The sequence below is a fragment of the Kogia breviceps genome, chromosome 1 (genome assembly GCF_026419965.1).
Source record: "Kogia breviceps isolate mKogBre1 chromosome 1, mKogBre1 haplotype 1, whole genome shotgun sequence".
Classification (NCBI taxonomy): Eukaryota; Metazoa; Chordata; class Mammalia; order Artiodactyla; family Physeteridae; genus Kogia; species Kogia breviceps.
In genome coordinates this window covers 81,471,986-81,490,496 of record NC_081310.1, presented here as the reverse complement: position 1 = coordinate 81,490,496, position 18,511 = coordinate 81,471,986, and the positions used below count along the sequence as shown (strand labels likewise).

The 18,511-nt window shown below is 43.5% G+C and overlaps 2 protein-coding genes across 3 annotated transcripts in view; one reads left to right on the top strand and one right to left on the bottom strand.

Annotated features, from left to right (window-relative positions):
- The window catches only part of CD160 (CD160 molecule), a 43,313-nt gene extending 40,661 nt beyond the window's left edge, over positions 1–2,652 (bottom strand). The window contains 1 exon segment of the mRNA XM_067025051.1: positions 2,421–2,652. Coding sequence (XP_066881152.1) covers positions 2,421–2,652 — 232 coding nt within the window.
- The window catches only part of PDZK1 (PDZ domain containing 1), a 47,350-nt gene that overhangs the window by 22,546 nt on the left and 6,293 nt on the right, over positions 1–18,511 (top strand). The window contains exons 2-6 of one of the 2 annotated variants that reach the window (XM_059048114.2): positions 9,692–9,903; positions 10,933–11,179; positions 12,944–13,080; positions 14,300–14,495; positions 17,058–17,254. In XM_059048114.2, coding sequence (XP_058904097.1) covers positions 9,694–9,903; positions 10,933–11,179; positions 12,944–13,080; positions 14,300–14,495; positions 17,058–17,254 — 987 coding nt within the window. In that variant the 5' untranslated portion in view covers positions 9,692–9,693. Of the gene's footprint in view, positions 1–9,691; positions 9,904–10,932; positions 11,180–12,943; positions 13,081–14,299; positions 14,496–17,057; positions 17,255–18,511 lie in introns of those variants that run through there. The other variant, XM_067034734.1, reaches the window with a different exon arrangement.

Below are 18,511 nucleotides of genomic sequence, written 5' to 3'. Positions count from 1 at the left end.
AGTTCTGGCACACTGGGCTCTTATTTCCTCATAGCAGCTGTCTTTTGGTGGTAAGTACAGCTAACCCACCCTCCTCTCCTGGCCACATTCATGGATTTATCAGTTTGAACTCAGTGGAGATTTTGGTCCACATTCTTGAAGTTCCTGATTTGTCTTGGTAAATTAACCTTGCCTTCCTCTTTATCTCATTTTTTCCACTTCTCTCCTGCCTCGGTAGAGGTATTCTATCTCATCAAGGCCAAACCCATTTGCTGTGCTCTCCATATCATCCCTTGATATACAAACATTAAAAATAAAACCAACCACCAACCCTGCTTTCCCCGTAAGCTGCTATCCCAACTCTCTCATTTATTTGTTTCAAGATGTAACTTTATTCATGGCCTCTGTTATTTACTAGTATTCACTTGCTTCTTAGTCCCTTATCTGTCCTGAACTTGAATTTCCTAAACTTAGTGGCATTTTCTGTTTTCATTCTCTTTACCTCTTAGCATCATTTTGCATTGTTAACCATCCTGTCTTGAAATTCTTCTTTTAGCTTGGACTGTAAAATCTTGGCTTTCTGATCATTCCTTCTCAGTTTCATCTTCTTGTCTCCTAGATGTCGGTATCATGCAAGGCTTTATCCTCGGCTGTCTTCCTTGCATGTTCTCACTCCCTTGCATCACCGAGCACTGCCATGAGGACTCTAGTCCATCATCTCCTGAGCTCCAGGCCCACACTTCTGTCTACCTACAGGATGTTCTGCCAAGTCCTCTGATGTAAAACTACCTCAAACTGACTTTGCCATCTCATTCCTCATAACTACACCATCTTGTTTGTGTAATTTAATTTTTAATATTTAAAATTTATTTTCATGTTTATTTATTTATTCATTCATTCATTCATTTTGGCTGCACTGGGTCATTGTTGTGGCATGCGGGATCTTTTAGTTGCAGCATGTGGATTTCTTAGTTGTGGCATGCATGTGAGATCTAGTTCCCTGACCAGGGATCGAACCCAGGCCCCCTGCATTGGGAGCGTGGAGTCTTACCCACTGGTCCACCAGGGAAGTCCCAGCACCATCTTTTATTTTTCTATTTTTATTTATTTATTTATGGCTGCATTGGGTCTTCGTTGTTGTGCACGGGCTTTCTCTAGTTGCATCAAGTAGGGGCTACTCTCCGTTGTGGCGCGCGGGCTTCTCATTGTGGTGGCTTCTCTTGTTGTGGAGCACAGGCTCTAGACACACGGCCTTCAGTAGCTATGGTACATGGGCTCAGCAGTTGTGGCTCACGGGCTCTGGAGCACAGGCTCAATAGTTGTGGCTCATGGGCTTAGCTGCTTCGTGGCATGTGGGATCTTCCTGGACCAGGGAAGATGCCCTGCATTGGCAGGTGGATTCTTAACCACTGTGACACCAGGGAAGTCTCCTGCATCATCTTTTAATGGTACGACTTTTATGCCAGTCACCAAGGCATGAACTTGTGGGGTTTTGTGGTTTTTTTTTTTTTTTTTTTTACCTCTTCCTTTCTAACACCTAACCCAAGTGGGCAGCATTACTTGGAAGATGTATTAAGTCTTGAGCTGCTGTAACAGAATACCACATGACAGAATAACGAAGCCCATGTGGCTTAAACAGAAATTTATTTCTTCACAATTCTAGAGGCTAGAAGTCCAAGATCAAGGTGCCAGCATTGTTGGTTTCTCCTGAAGCCTCTCTCCTTGGTTTGCAGATGGTGGCCTTCTTACTGTGTCTTCACATGACCTCTTCCCTGTGTACATGCACTTCTGTGTCTTCTTATAAAGATGCCAGGCCCCACCTTTGTGACCTTATTTAGCCTTAATTATCTCTTTATAAGGCTCTATCTCCAAACAGTCATAAGGCTTCAACATAAGAATTTTGGGAGTGACAAAACTGATTCCATACAGAAGGGGAGTCTAGGAAAGATATGAAGGGTGGTTAGTAGAAAAAACTGAGCAAGGGTAATGAATCCAGAGAAACTATACCATTTATGGGGAAACAGACAGAATGAAAAGATGGCCACAGCTATGTTCACATTGAGTGGTGACCTTAGAAGACTGAATTGTGCATGTACCACTCTGTGCAACGAGGCCTCTTGAACCCACAGCAAAACTGTGTGTGAGTGAGGTAAGCAGTAATTAGGGAGAGTAATAGGGACCTCTTGTATTTCCTGGACACTAGCCATGGTCAGTGTAAATAAATATTTTGGACATCTGTGTTGCACCTGTCCTGTCTGAGGCCATCTCTGCATGGAGAAATCTCAGAGGACAGGATTGAAGAGTTAATACCATATGTCACTCAGTCTTCTCTGTAGTTCCTCCACCTCTGTCACCTCCATTCTATTCTCACAGCTACCGGCTGGGGCAGGCCTTCGTTGCATGTGAGGAGGACTATTACAAGAGCCTCTTTCTTGACTTACCTCCAGTACATCTTTGCTTCAGGCCATCCCTCTTGGAGCCCAACTCTGATCCTGTCATTCCTCTGCTTATAACCTTTGTGTGGTCCCTGACCACCAAACTAAGGCCAGATCCCTTGGGTTGGTATTCGAGGCCTTTACAGTCTAACTTGTCATCCATGACAAAAGGACATCTTGGCTGTCCTCCTGTTGGCTCTTCTTCAGTCACGTTGGGCTTCAGCTCTTCTTTGACCATACCCAAGAACTTTCCCACTTCCATACCTGAAGTCCACACTATTCTTTGTGGCTAGAATGTTCTCTTCCTACTTCTGTACCTGTTGAAATCCTAACTATCTGTTGTCAATGTCTAAATAAAATCCTACCTAATTAGTGAAGCTTCCCTTAATTTGTCCCATGTTGTAGGTCTCATGGCATTTATACTCTGCTCATAGTGGTAGCTCTTTTTGTACTAAAACTTTTCCTTCACCCCCGTTTAACTATAAAGTCCTTGAGGGTAGAGCTGTTGCTTCACTTTGTTCCATCAATCACTTAACAGTGTTTTGCGTATAAGTGTGAGGCAAATATTTGTGGCATGGACAAATGAAATCACATTTGGGATAATATGTCTTCTTGATGTTCAGTAGAATTTTGAGGGGCCTGTGTGCATGATCCCAAACAAGCTGCACCCACTCCCGTATGCTAATTGGAGAATCTAATTGATTGGCCTCAGACAGGAATGGAGCTTGGGTTTCCACCCATAGCGTGATGGAGGAGGAGAAATGGCCTCAGCTCTTAAGGTGGTTAGGTTTTCTGGCCAGGGGAGAGCCCCCTCAGACTTAATTCCTAGGACAAAGAGCCCATGGGAGCTGTTAAAGGTTGTTTTCAGCTGCTGGATGGTTTCCTGGCTCAGAACTAGAACGTGGGGAGGGAGGCAGGGTCACAGCCTTTAGGTTGCCACACACTTCCATGCTGTTGGCCAGGCAGCACTGTGGGCAGAGCTGGATCCTGAGGGCCTCTCCTAACCGGGCTGCCACCTTGGTTTCTCAAGTTGAGTAAAGGTGAGCTCAAGGTAGCCGTTAATATTTCACCCAACCTTGACATTCTTCTCTGACCCCTGAGGGTGTTATCCCAAGACTGAGGGGAGAGAAGGGAAGCTGGGAGCAGCAAAGAGGTGGTTTTGAGCACTAGTTTCTTAAACTCGTGGGGATTCTAAAACTGCTTATGTTCAGGTTTCAAGCCTGGATTGAGTCAGTAGATCTGAGGTGGGGTTTAAGCATCTGTTTTTATAAATCTCTGCAGGTGATTCTGTGGGCCCGCTGGGATTGAGATTAAATTTGTAAGGTGATTGTGAGGATTAAATGAGATACTGTAGCATGCCTGACATATGGTGAGTTTTTAAATGGTAACGTGATTTATTATTACTGGCATCACCTGATGGTCTATAGATTTACACTGTCAACTAAGTAGATCTGTTCCCTCAGATGAAACCAGCTGCTGACTTTGGGTAGACAGCTCCCAGGGCTGAGGAGGCAAATAAATATCCTCTAATTCCTGCTGACTTCGCTTTTCCAGGAGTTGTCTTTTCCTTCCTCAGAAGAGTTTGCTCTTCCCTGCCTTGTGTGTTAGCTGATCTATAGCAATTTCAGGATTCTTTTACAAAATAATACCTGGAAGCTTACAGGAGTTAGACAAATAACTCTGCTTTAGAGCAGGAAATAATTCAGAGAACGCTGTGTTCCATTTTGTATTGGGAGATGCTTTGTGTTCTTGTCAGGTTCCCACTGACCTTGAGACTCTCAAATATTTCTCAGGAGATCATGGATTTTTGATAAGCTAAGTGGCTTTAAGATCCCTTCACTCCTAGCCCTCCCCTGCACTGGAGGGGTATGGGGGGGGTGCTTAAAGGCCTTCACGCCCATGGTCTATTTTAATGGGACCTTTCCACTTACAGCACCTGTCGTGGAACAGGGGACTCTCTGATGTGCCGGGTGACAAGGCAGGCATGCTTCACTACAAGTCCCACTGATGTGGGAATCAACTGAAATGGAGTCTCACTCTTTTTCCAACTAGACCTGCTGAGGAAGGTCCTGTAGGTTCCAGCCCCAAACACACAAACTGAGGGGAAAATGAGGCTTCCTCTTAGCCTGGGCCAACTAAGCTGAACCCTTCTGGCTGTTTGAGTCTCACTTTTGTGGTTGTGATCATCTCAGGAACAGCTGCTGCCCGGACTCTTGGCTCTGTGCAGCACCGCTGAGGAGGGTGGGTGTTGACTCGGATCGTGTATGGGTCCAGTTGGTGGCTGCCTGGAGCCGGGAGACCTTGGCTACCTTGGCCTTGGGAGAGTCCCCTGGGTCCCACCAGCTATTTTTCTCCTGTGGAAAATAGCCCAGTGGCTTCAGTTCTTTCTTCTCTGGTCACATTCACAGGTCCTACCTACCCTCCTCTGTTGTCATTAGCTAGCCTTCCTAACTTCTAAAATGTACCTACTTTTTCTTCTTGACCTTGGATATATTATTGCCTTTCCTGGTAGCAATAATCTAATCCTTTTAGAAGAAGATGGGGTCTAAAGGTATGATTAATAATAAAGTTTGATTAAAAAAAATTCTTTGGCTCTCACCACTGAGTCTTTCCTGCACTTTGTTCTCCTTCCCACAGAGAAGCAACTTTGTTGCCAAAAATTGACTTTTTCCCCCAGAGCTCAGAAATGGTTAGAGCTTTCTTCCATTTCCAGTATTTTATTTTGGCTATCTGAACTGGGGAGTAAGGCCTGCTGAGGGTTGGATGGACTCCAGCCTGCATCAGATGATCACTGATATGATATTATGGAAATCCATAGGCCTTCACTAATTGCATATCTCTCCACCGTAGGGTTCTGAACTCTGGATTCTCAAGAAGCAGAAGATGGGGGTGGGGGCTGAAGAAATAGGAAACAGTATCCTTTTTTTTTTAAAAAAAAGTATTACCTTACTTATTTTTAATTTTTAAAAATTGAGGTATATTTGATTTATACTATTATATTAATTTCAGGTATACAACATAGTGATTCAAAATTTTTATAGACTGTACTCCATTTAAAGTTATTATAAAATAATGGCTATATTCCCTGTGCTGTACAATATATCCTTGTAGCTTATTTATTTTATACATAGTAGTTTGTACCTCTTAATCCCCTACCCCTATCTTGCCCCTCCCTCCTTCCCTCTCGCCACTGGTAACTACTAGTTTGTTCTCTATATCTGTGAGTCTGTTTTAAACAAACAATTCATTTGTTTGTTTTATTTTTTAGATTCCACATATAAGTGATAATATACAGTATTTGTCTTTCTCTGTCTGACTTATTTCACTAAGCACAGTACCCTCCAAGTCCATCCATGTTGTTGCAAATGGCTAAATTTCATTCTTTTTTATGGCTGAGTAGTGTTCCATTGTGTGTGTGTGTGTGTGTGTGTGTGTGTGTGTGTGTGTGTGTGTGTATCACATCTTCTTTATCCATTCATCTGTTGATGGACACTTGTGTTGCTTCCATATCTTGGCTATTGTAAATAATGCTGCTATGAACATTGGGGTGTGTGTCTTTTCAAATTAGTATTTTCATTTTCTTTGGATATATACCTAGGAGTGGAATTGCTGAATCATATGGTAGTTCTATTTTTAATTTTTTGAGGAACCTCCGTACTGTTTTCCATAGTGGCTGCATCCATTTACATTCCCATAACAAGTGTACGAGGGGTTCCCTTTTCTCCACATCCTCATCAACATTTGTTAATTGTGGTCTTTTTGATGGTAGCCATTCTGACAGGTGTGAGGTGATATCTTACTGTGGTTTTGATTTGTAAGAAAAGGAGGAAGAAACAGGAAACAGTATCCTTAAATACAGAGATCCTTCCTAGTTAGGGCCTGTGTTCCAGAGTTCCAGGCATCCTTATCATGGAGCAGTGACAGAGTCTTGCTAAAGTGACTGATGCCAGCCCTGATTTAGGGGCCAGTGTAAACCAGGCTGTGGACTACACAAACCCAGGACTGGAGCTGGACCAGAGCCCAGCCCTCTTGATTCCTAGTTGAACTGTCTCTCTACAAGATGGCACAGGAAACAAATAGTTTCAGGGCCCTATGTAAGGCCAAGCTTTGGGGGTTTTGATCAGCTTTCTCTATTGGTACAGTTGAAGGCATTAAATATTTCATCAGTTTGGTGTGGGGGGCAGCATTAATCCTTTAGTGGCTGAATTGTGGGAAGAGCAGAGAGGGTGGAAGGACATAATCTGGGCCTGGGGACAGCAGCTGTTTCCCACCCAGAGTGGTAGCATTTCTATCAGTATTTTTATCGTTGTGGACTAGCTCTAATTCTCTGTGCTTCAAACATAGATGTGAAAAGAAACTCTGACCTCGAGCACCTGAGGCTTCAAAGACATAAGTGCACATCTGAGTGGTTACTGTCTGGCTGTTTGAAACTTTAAAGAAAGAAAGAAACACACAAACAACTTGAGATTTTGCCCAGAAACAGGGATTTGTGTTTCTTTGTATATCAGACTTTCAGGTCTCTATTGAGATACAGGAAAACTTTGTCCCTTCCCTCCCCAAACACTGGAACGCCCTACGAGCAAGGAGGATTCATCTTCCATCCCTGAGAAAAAGAGTAAGATCCTGTGGCTGCCATTGCAGAGTGTGAGATGGCTGAATTGTAGGGGTGGGTAGAAATGAGCTTAGAAATGAGCATTCATACGCTGATAAGAAACAGACTCATCTCTTGATGAAAACATAGCATCTAATGGCCCTTATTTTGAAGAATTTTAAGGGCATGTTTCGAATTTTGTAGGATTTGGATGAGGTTTCTCTATAATTATTGATACTTCCCAATTTCAGACAGCTTTTATTTTTTTCCCTTCAAGGCTTTTCAGGCCTATGAAATTGAGAGCTGATAGGGATCTAGGGGTAAGTTTGGACATAGATGTGAATTCCAGTTGGAAAACAGAATGCATGCAGGCTGGATGATCAGCAGAAAAAAAAGTCATGGGTCAGAGTCAGAGGGGCCACACACAGGTTCCTGCATGTGAGGAAACCCCACTCTGGCGCTGCCCTCTTCTCCCCTAGCTCCCTACTTTCCCCCTTTCCTCCCAAAGCAGCATCTTCCTGGCGGTTGGTCATGATAAGGCAGAGCTGCAATGCTCTCCCAGGTGTGGATGGTGATCGTGGTGACTTTGTTTTCACTTTTCTCTGCCCTTGATCCTCACTGGGGTGAGCTTAGGCCTCAGACGCTCATAAGAGATTACTTGAAACATTGTCTATTTATTTTCTTATTAAAAAAAATTTTATTGGAGTATAGTTGATTTACACTGTTGTGTTAGTTTCGGGTGTACAACAAAAGTGAATCAGTTTTACATATACATATATCCACTCTTTTTTTTTGATTCTTTTCCCATATAGGCCACTACAGAGTATTGAGTAGAGCTCCCTGTGCTATACAGTAGGTTCTTGTTAGTTATCTATTTTATATAGACTAGTGTGGAAACGTTGTCTATTTATTTCTTGTTTCCTTGGCTTCTTAGTCATTCATGCCCCTGGTGGCTTGGCTGCCAGACTCCGCTGAGAGCAAGTGCAATAGCCAAGGGATCAGGCCGTGGGAGTCTTTCTGCCCCATTTGTACTGTATGTTTCTGTGGGCACAGAAGTCTGAGATGGCCATCTCCAATCACCATGGCGTGGCTTCTAGGGAGCCTGGAGCACTTTGTTGTCTCTCTTCCGCCCTCCACCCCCATACCTTGTGCGGTCATCTGCTCTTGTCCCTCCAGGAGAAATGGATGGTTTATTCTGAGTTACTGGAGGGAGCTGTGACGAGGGGAGCATGATGGCTTGCCGTGCAGGCAGTTTAACCAGCAGACTCTAGCCTACTGTTCTCGGGCCTCTGCTCTACACCAGCAGTTCTTGGCTGCTATTCTCAACTGCTTAAGCCAGGAGGGGTTGGGGGCCCCTGGCAGGAATCTTTTTTAAAAAAATTTTATTGAAGTATAGTTGATTTACAATGTTGTGTTAATTTCTGCTGTACAGCAAAGTGATTCAGTTATACATTTTTTTTTTTTTTTTTTTGCGGTACGTGGGCCTCTCACTGTTGTGGCCTCTCCCGTTGCGGAGCACAGGCTCCGGACGCGCAGGCTCAGCGGCCATGGCTCACGGGCCCAGCCGCTCCGCGGCATGTGGGATTTTCCCGGACCGGGGCACGAACCCGTGTCCCCTGCATCACCAGGCGGACTCTCAACCACTGCGCCACCAGGGAAGCCCTATACATATTTTTCATATTCTTTTCCATTATGTTTTATCACAGGATATTGAATATAGTTCCCTGTGCCTAGCAGGAATCTGACCCTTAATGACTGGGTGCCAGGGCCCCAAGCTGTTGGTTTTCACACTTTTCCATTCCTCCTCCTGTGGCCCAGAGCCTTGCTCTTGCAATGGGGTGAAAGGAGGGACAGGATGGGTGGAAATGGAAGCGCTTCAGGAGGGAGAAATCTGACGTGGCAGCGGGAATCCTCTCTCTGTCGGGCATCCCTACTCTCTTCTGACTAGAACTTCAGCGTCCTAGAAACCACTTTTCTATCTGTTTCCAATGTACCAGGTCAGCTCTCAGGCCTGGCTTCTCTGATTTTTAATTGTTTGAGGTCTTCCTTATCTTGTCTCACCTCACCACTCCTACTAATTCCAAGACCTGAAGGTCTTGGAAAAGTCATTTCTCCAGGAAGCCGTTCTTAATTCTTCCCACCCCATTCCCTACTCCCAAGACACTCTGTTATATTCTCCCTTATCACTCTATTCTTCCCTAGTAGATCATTCATCACATGTTTCTGTAGAAACATGTTCTTCCTGATATGAGAGGCAAAGTATAGGTCTGTCTTGTCCACAGATTTATCTTCAATGCCCAGAACTTGGCAAGCTCTTCAAATATTTAAATGAAAGTGGACTTGGATTTTCTTAAGATTTTTAGGTAATGTATTTGGAACTAATTTCTTTTGGTCAGGGGGCAAAGGGGAATTTGGTTTTGGAGCTATTGAAACGGAAGCATCTCTGTCCAGTACCTAGCCGAATACATGGGTCTGAAATTCAAGTGAAAGGTCATCTTTGGGGAGAAATAGATTTGGAAGTCACTAGCAAGTCCTGGAAGATGGCTTCCTATACCCCGAATGTTGCTACCTGAACAGTCTGGATTTGGTGTGACAGAAGAATAGAGGTATAGGAGATGGAGGACAGATTTCTCACCCCAGTTAGATTTTCTGTCTTGTGGATTTACCTATTTGTTTTTCATCACAGAAATGGCCTCCACCTTCAACCCCCGAGAATGCAAGCTGTCTAAACAGGAAGGGCAAAGCTATGGCTTCTCCCTGAGAATTGAGAAGGACACTGATGGCCACCTGGTCCGGGTGGTTGAGAAGGGTAGCCCAGCAGAGAAGGCAGGTCTCCAGGATGGAGACAGAGTTCTTAGGATCAATGGTGTCTTTGTGGACAAGAAAGAGCATACGCAGGTAAATGGGACATTTGGGGTTCTTCTGCTTTTAGGATCTCTTCAGCTCCCACATCTCTGCTGATTCTAGTTTTGGGGGTCAGTGGAGCCTTCTTGGCTGCCACTGGCAAGGCAGGACACCGTTATGGCTATATTCTGCTGGCTAATCAAGTCTCCCATGATTAACCAAGAACTGTAAAAATTATTCCTAGGTTTGAATAGTGTCAGGTCTAATATGCATTGCATATTTGCTACATGAAAGGAACTATACTAGGCAATTTCATATTCATCAGCAAGCCCTGTGGAGAGGCCGTTCTCCTTCTAAAACATGACTTTTCTCCATATTGACTGCCATGAGCTTACCCTTAGTTACTAACGGTTACCTTAAATAAGGTAATTGATTAATTAAGGAGTATCTTAACCCCCCCACCCCGGGTCTCTGCAAGAGCCTCTTCACCGGTCTTCCCGATCCTTTGTCCACAGGGCTGCAAAAGGGATCTTTTTAATGTTTAGCAGACCCAATGTAACCCTTGCTGATTATTTTGTTAAATCCCCACCACAACTCATGAGGTTCATATTACTATTTCATAGATGAGGAAGTGGAGGCTCAGTTACCTTAGCTTGCTAATGTGTTCATGTAGAGAACATGGGGGAGGGTCTGACCTTACCCCAATTCTGTCTGCCTCTAAGTGGGTGCTCTTTTCACTGTACTATGCTGTCTCCATAGACCCAGGAGGACCTGATGTGCTCTAGGGCAGCATTCGTCCCTGGAAAGGACCAGTCCTAGTAAAAGTCCCCTGGGCTAGGGTTGGGCTATACTCTAGATTACAGTAGTGCTAGAGGCCCAGCCTAATCTGTACCTGGATCTTGGGAGGGGCCTGGGCAGAGATGGCTGGGGCAAGATCTGCTAACTCTTCGGGTGTCAGGGGTCAGCTAGTAGAATCTCCAGGGCCAGATAATGAGCCAGATGGTGAACCCTCCCCCGGCCCTCACCCCAGTGGTTGATAGAGGGTTATTGGTTAAAGTTAATCTTTTTCTTTCTTCCTCCTAGGTTGTGGATCTGGTCAGAAAAAGTGGGAATTCAGTGACTTTACTGGTCCTGGACGGGGATTCTTATGAGAAAGCTATGAAAAAACAAGTAGATTTGAAAGAGTTGAGTCAAAGTCAGGAGTTGAGTTTGAATGATAAGAAGCTGCCCTCTGTGATGAATGGAGAAGCACAGACTTGGACGCAGCCACGGCTCTGCTACCTGGTGAAGGAAGGGAGTAGCTATGGCTTCTCTCTGAAAACTGTCCAAGGTGAGCTTGAGGGTGGGGCAGGGACAAACAGCTTTCCAAAGAAAGATACTGTTATCTGTTAATGACTGCTTTGACTAATTTTCAGTTGCTATGGAGATCCAACAGCAGCCTCTCTCTCCCTTTCCCTCCCTGGCCTTTCCCTTGCTTTGCACAGTTGTGCAAAGAGGGATCAGGACATTGGACAGCAGCACTGTGTGGGGGACACTGGGCACTCTGGTCCCCCAGTGTTTGTCAGGCTGAGCCTTTGAAGCCAGAGAGTTAGAGGGTTGATGCTTCTTTGTGGGTAAAGACGGAGGGGAGAATGGAGAAAAAGAGGCAAGAGAAGGGAGGTTCTCCATGATAGCCACTCTTGAATTAGAATGATATCTCTTTTCATCTCTCAGAATGCCCAGGTAGTCACTTATTCAAAAAATTCTTGAGTACCTATTTATGTATCAGCCACTGTTATAGTTGCTGAGGACACTGCAAAAACCCCCACCCTCCTGTGGCATTTAAATAGTACCCTCAGCTGTGGCTAAGCTCTGAGGTGACTTCCTGACCTCTAGCTGAGAGGTACAGTGATTTGAGAAATCCCAACCATCAGAAAGCACTAGAAGTTCTGTTTCTAGAATTTCAGAGCTGCAGGCTGACCCATGCTCAGTTGACCATGGTTTTCTAATGATTCCACTGGGATTGAGGTTGGAACCATAACTGTGTTAGCCTTTTGGTTCCACCTCTAATGTTGCTCCTTCCCTGTTCTTTCTGGTATTGCAGAGGTACTGATAGTGGGTCATAATTTGGTAAGTGCTAAACAGCAGACCAATAGTAAACGTAAAATAGTGTCCAAGGCTTATTTAACCTGTAGCAAGGGAAATAAACTAGCTATAAGAGGTATTTCTCAAGTTTGTCAGTTATTAAAACACAGTGATGTAGGTGGTCAAGGAAAGCTTGGCATTTCTCAGAGGTTGGTTATCAGTAAAATGGTAAAAAAAAAAAAAAGAAAAGGAAAAAGAAAAAGAAATTGTAATTCAGACTCTACTCATTTGGCCTTTGTGTAATGTCCATGGTGAATGGTTTAGGTTAGCTTTATGAAGAAAATTTTTTCTTCATGACAAATACATAACAAGGTAACAGGAGAAATGTTAAGTATTTAAGGAAGCAGAGTGTAAATTACTGTTATTCTTTGAAAATTGTTTATGTAGTCATTATGAAACTACCTTTTGCCTAGGCTGATATATTAATATCTTGAAAGAATTGACAGCATTTCTTTAAGAAGCACCTAAATCATACCACCTACTAATACACAATGACTGTGTGGATTCTTTCCTCTCCTCCTGTGCCTCTGCCCTCTTTAGCCTGCATCAGTGAGATTTATTCACTCCACTTGATGTGGTGGTTGGTGATAGCATTAATTAAAGAGGACAGAATGGAGCAGACGCCTTCTAATTCTACAAATGCAAAGAAAGGGAGTATGACACAGTGATGCAGTGTGGGCATGATTTGGTACTTTCTGCTTCAAGAAACCAGTGCCACCTGAGATTGCTTCTTTGCATTTAGTTGGGCTCAGAAATCCTATTCAAATCAACAAAAACCAACTGAGTAGTGGCTCTGTCAAGCTTTGCACTATGAGCTCTAATTGTCATTCCAGATCAGAAGCCAAAGTCTATTTGAGTTAGCCCTAAAATTCGAAGTTCTAATTTTGTATTACTGGGAGAAAACCCTTTGCTGTTGGACTTTCTGTGTAATGGGAGTTGTGATGCTTGTTCACCTCCTACCCTCTTTCAGGTAAAAAGGGAGTGTGCATGACTGATATAAAACCTCAAGGTGTGGCTATGAAAGCAGGAGTCCTGGCTGATGATCACTTGATTGAAGTGAATGGAGAGAATGTAGAGGATGCCACCCATGAGGAGGTGGTTGAAAAGGTATATCCCAAAGGAGTACTTTTCTTACCGTATCTTTCACTCTGCTCTCATTGGAAGTGACAGGAAGACAGGAATGGTAGTTTATGATGGGAGGACTATAATAATGGGAAGCTAACCCTTTGTCTTAAGAGCAAACAGACTCACTAGTTGTATAAAGTGTTAATATAGGGTTTTGGAATAAGGCCTTTGCTAGTTTCATGTTATCTTGAAGAAAAGTGTTCTAAAGAACCATTAACTTTATCTTTTGGCTCTTATTTGTAATTGATCGGAATTAATTCCAATTTAGAGGGGGGTTGGAATCCCCCTCTAAAGTTATAATAAGGTGAATGTTGATCCAATGTTACTAAAATGTTTTAATACAAGTTGGAAGATAACCAGTGTGGTGATGAATATTGAGCTACACATGGGGAGTATTTGAAGACCTGTTATATCCCAAATCTTATGTCTAGCATGGTTCCATGACACATGGAAAACACTCAGAGGTTTTTTTAAAAATAAATTTATTTATTTATAAAATTTAAAAATAAATTTATTTATTTATTTTGGGCTGCATTGAGTCTTCGTTGCTGCGCGTGGGCTTTCCCTAGTTGCGGCGACTGGGGGCTACTCTTTGTTGCGGTGTGCGGTGGTTTCTCTTGTTGCAGAGCGTGGGCTCTAGGTGCGCGGGCTTCGGTAGTTGTGGCATGCGGGCTCAGTAGTTGTGGCTCGTGGGCTTAGTTGCTCCGTGATATGTGGGATCTTCCCGGACCAGGGCTCGAACCTGTGTTCCCTGCAATGGCAGGCAGATTCCTAACCACTGCACCACCAGGGAAGTCTGTCAGAAGTTTTCCTTTGGGGTCATATGGAACCTTGAAAATTGACCAACTTTATCTTCTCTTGGTAGAAGGATCTTTCAAAGTAGACCTTTACTTTGTTTTCCAAACTCCTTTCCTAGTCTTCATCTATGTACCTTTCTGGGTACACAGCTTTCACTTGGGTTCAGTTAGCATCTGTATGGGTGAGGTCATATTTAAGAAGGTGAAAAACAACAACTGTATGAGGGAAGATAGATAAAGACCAGTGAGGTGGTAGAAAATAGTATTACAGCTTAAACTCAGGCCTCACATCTCATATTTCCTGTTGAATCTATAGACTGTGTGCCTTGATACAGAAACTTCACTATTTCCCAGCATCATTCTTGAAGATTGATGTTGGTCCTCACCTGTGTATGTTGTTGCAGGTGAAGAAGTCCGGAAGCCGCATCATGTTCCTGCTGGTGGACAAAGAAACTGACAAGCACCATAGTGAGCAGAAGATAAAATTCAAGAGAGAAACAGCCAGTTTGAAACTGCTACCCCACCATCCCCGGGTTGTGGAGATGAAGAAGGGGAGCAATGGCTATGGTTTCTATCTGAGGGCAGGCCCAGAACAGAAAGGTAAGGCACTAGAAGAGCAGAAAACCTGGCAGTGTAACCATCCAATTCCTCATCCCAGTCTGACTCCAGAGTTCCATTAGGCCCCCAAACCCCCATCAGATTCATGAAGGAAGTAGTAAGAAACTAGAAAGCACAGCTGGGTCAGTTTAACTCCATGCATATGGGGGCCTGATGGTGGGCATCCCTAGGTTTCCACAGCAGAATTATAAGGCAGAATTTTGGATCTGGGCAGTAGTATGCTGGTAAATTGGCTCTCTGGAAAAAAAAAAAGCCCTAATTTGTAGCATGTGTTGTTTTTTGTGGTGTAAATACTCCCACCATGTCTGATTTCAAGCCACCAACATGCTGTTACAGAATGCAAAGTTGAGAAGTGTTTTCATGAGCTGGTGTGAGGCAGCTCCAACACACCCCTAGATCTGAGGCAGAGGTGTGGGTTGGGATCTGGGACTTGAAGAGAACCAGGAGTCTTTCTGGTTCCTTGTAATCCAATAAGGAAAGAACTAAGGTCCTCCTACAGAAGCTGAATACATTAAAAAAAATGTAGGTTCAGGCCATGTGAACTGTCATTCACCCAGAAGTTGCTATTTTCTTTTAATCATATATTTATATTAATTTATGAAACATTAATTTGGTTCATATAATGTAAAACCATCCTCAGGGCCCTTGAGAATATCAAGTGAATCAGACAAGAATTCTTCAGTCAAGAAGACTCTTGTTTAGTAGAGGAGATAAGACATGTGTGTCCATAACTGAAGATAGATGGTGAGAAGCACCTTAATACAGGGCAGATAAAATGCTGTGGAGATTCAATGTTGGAGCAAGTTTTCCTCACTAAAAATGTACTGGGAGGCCTCTTAGTAAAGGCAGCACTTGAGCTCAGGCTTCGTAGTATGAATAGAATTTGGGCAAGTTGATGGAGTGGGGACAGGAAGGCCAGTCCATGAAGACAGGATTGTGTGAATAAAGCAGGAAAACACAGGCACAGTTTTATTGGCATCTAATGTGTAGCACAGAAAACCAAGTTAGAAAGGTTGGCTGGCGAGAATCGATGGACCTTTAGTGCGTGTTGAGGAGTTTGGACTTGTTTCTATAGTCAGTGGGGAGTTAAGTTTTTTGAACAGTGTGAAAGAGAAGAAAAATTAAGCCTACAGTGTCTCGGGGGCTTTACACATCTCAATTACTCCTAATAATTCCGCAAGAATTGCTGAAATTGAGGACATGAAGAAGATAGGATAATTTCTATAAGGTCAGTTAGTTGTGGTACAGCTAGGGTCAAATTCAGGTCTGTTTAGTTCCAAAACCCATGTTCATGCTGTTGCCCTGGGGAGTGACTCGGTCAGACGTTGCATCAGGATGAATCTGGAGGCAGGTCTGCATTGGAGAAGGTGAGCATTAAGGATAGGGAGAGCAACTGGTAAGGTGCTGTGGCAGTTTAGGTAGAATTTCAGGTAGAGGGGATCTAGGACTCAAGAAGAGGAGATGTGTAAAAATATTAAGGTAGCACTGAAGGACTTGGCTGATTAGACATGGGGAGTGGATGCTGAGGAAGAATCAGTTGCTAAGTGTCAGTGCCTGGGGAGATGGTGCTCCCACTAACAGGTGACCAAGATGAGGGAGACGGGCCAAGATGATTTTTGGTTTGAATACATTACATTGGAGGAATCTATGGGATATCCAGTTGGAGACACCAAGCAGCTAGCTGGAAAAGTGAAACTGGAGCTTGTTAAAACTGAGTGAAGGACAAAAAAAAGTGTGAGAGATCTGGAGGCATCTGGTGAAGATAGTTTAAGTCACGAGAATAAGGCTAAAGACACATCCTTGTGGCATGCACACACAAACGCGTTCACAACTTAATTTGCCCAACTGCTACTAAAATGCCAGCATGGGTTTCCTAGGGTCTGAATTCTTTGGTTTTGTTCATCATTCTTCCCTTCCCCCTTTTTTCTTTACGCCAACTTCTACATAAGATGTACAGATACAAGTATGCACACTGACTTCCTGGGACCTTGCTGACCCTTCTTACTGCTGAGCATGCTATTTTGTTAAGATTGAATCCCAAACACTTTTAGTAACAACATTCTTTAAAACCCTTTCATCATTACTATTATTTTTTGTTTTGTTTTGTTTTTGCGGTACGCGGGCCTCTCTCTGTTGTGGCCTCTCCCGTTGCGGAGCACAGGCTCCGGACGCGCAGGCTCAGCGGCCATGGCTCACGGGCCCAGCCGCTCCGCGGCATGTGGGATCTTCCCGGACCGGGGCACGAACCCGCGTCCCCTGCATTGGCAGGTGGACACTCAACCACTGCGTCACCAGGGAAGCCCCTAAACCCTTTCATTATTAATGGCTGTGTTTTTTCTTGGAATGAGTTCTGACCAAAGAATGAGGCTGGATAGGATGTGTATAGACATCCTAGGGTGCCAGTGGGAAGGACAGGAGTTGTACTCAGCATGCCTTTTATATCTACTTTATAAGGGCCTTAGGTTCCAGCAGAAATCCCCCTGTTTGTTTTTTAGTGGTCTTTCTGATAATTTTATTAATTTTTTTTTGGTGTGGGGGGAGTAGGTCAAATCGTTAAGGACATAGATTCCGGAAGTCCAGCAGAGAAGGCTGGCTTGAAGAACAATGACCTGGTGGTTGCTGTCAACGGCGAGTCTGTGGAGTCCCTCGATCATGACAGTGTGGTGGAAATGATTAAAAAGGGTGGAGACCAGACTTCATTGTTGGTGGTGGACAAAGAGACGGAAAACATATATAAACTGGTAAGTAATACAAGGCCGCACGTTCATGAATTAAGGTTGGGTCCCTTCAGTCATGCCCTCAAACTTTGGCTAAGTTACCACTTTGATCTTCATACTGGAAGGGGCATAAAATCATCATAAAGGCTGCATTGAAACTCAAATTGGTAGAGATAAGAGAATGCCAAGTGATTGGTACATGAGTTTTAAGTCCTTAGATTCAAGATTTTGAAAGAATTTGCAAATATAACTGCAGAATTTCTCTTGGTGACCTGGGAAAAACCTATGAACAATAGCCTGGAAATAAGCAGATGTAGCCCTAACTTTCCCAAATAGGGAATAATTGGATTTTCAACTATAGACCAATACATTCTATCAATCCCATATAAAAGCCTAGAAAGGATTATTAAACAGTTTATAAGCCCTTAGCAAGGGAGTAGAAACACAGATTCACCAAGACCAACTGGTGTCAAACTAACCTTATTTCCTCTAATCACAACAGCTATTATCTGCACATTTTAAGGTTTTTATAAAACTTTTGTCACAAGAACTGAGGTTCACTCCAGCTTAGCAGACATTTGGGGGCCTCCTAAGGCACCATTTGCCTTGCTGGGTGTTGGTCACAAAAATGAACAAAGATGAACTTGTTCTATGTGATATGCAATAATAGAAGCATCCAAAGGTGTATAAGTGATATAGAGGGAGGAATATTATGAGAGGTGGTGGTAGTACTAGCCCCCTTTTTAGATGAAAAAAATGGAACTTAGAGAGACTAAGTGATGATTGGTGAAAGTCACACAGCTTAGCAGACTGAAGCCGGTGTGTGAATGCAGGTTTTATTATGCCATAATCCCTCTCAGCACATTTTGATTAGATATTTCAAGACACTTGTCTTGGTGACACTCTGCCCCTATCCAAAAAATGCAATTTAAGGTTACATTAATTGACACTTAGCTTCTGGAGATGGTAGTATTACTGTACTGAGTTGCTCAGACTATACCTGAAATTACCAGTAATGTAATCTTGGGTAAGTTACCCTCCCTGTGCCTGTTTCTTTCATTGTAAAATGGGCGTAGCTACAGTGAAGGTTGGCTATGAGTGTTAAATGAGTTAATATTTAGAGCATTCAGAATAATGCCTGCTGGCACATATAAATGTTTGTTAAATCAACATTGTGTCCAGTTCTGAGAACCTCACTTTAAGGCCAGTGTCAAGAAAGGTAACCAGGGCAGAGGTTTCCTAAGACACTACGTGAATATTTCGCTTGAATAAGTATAGACT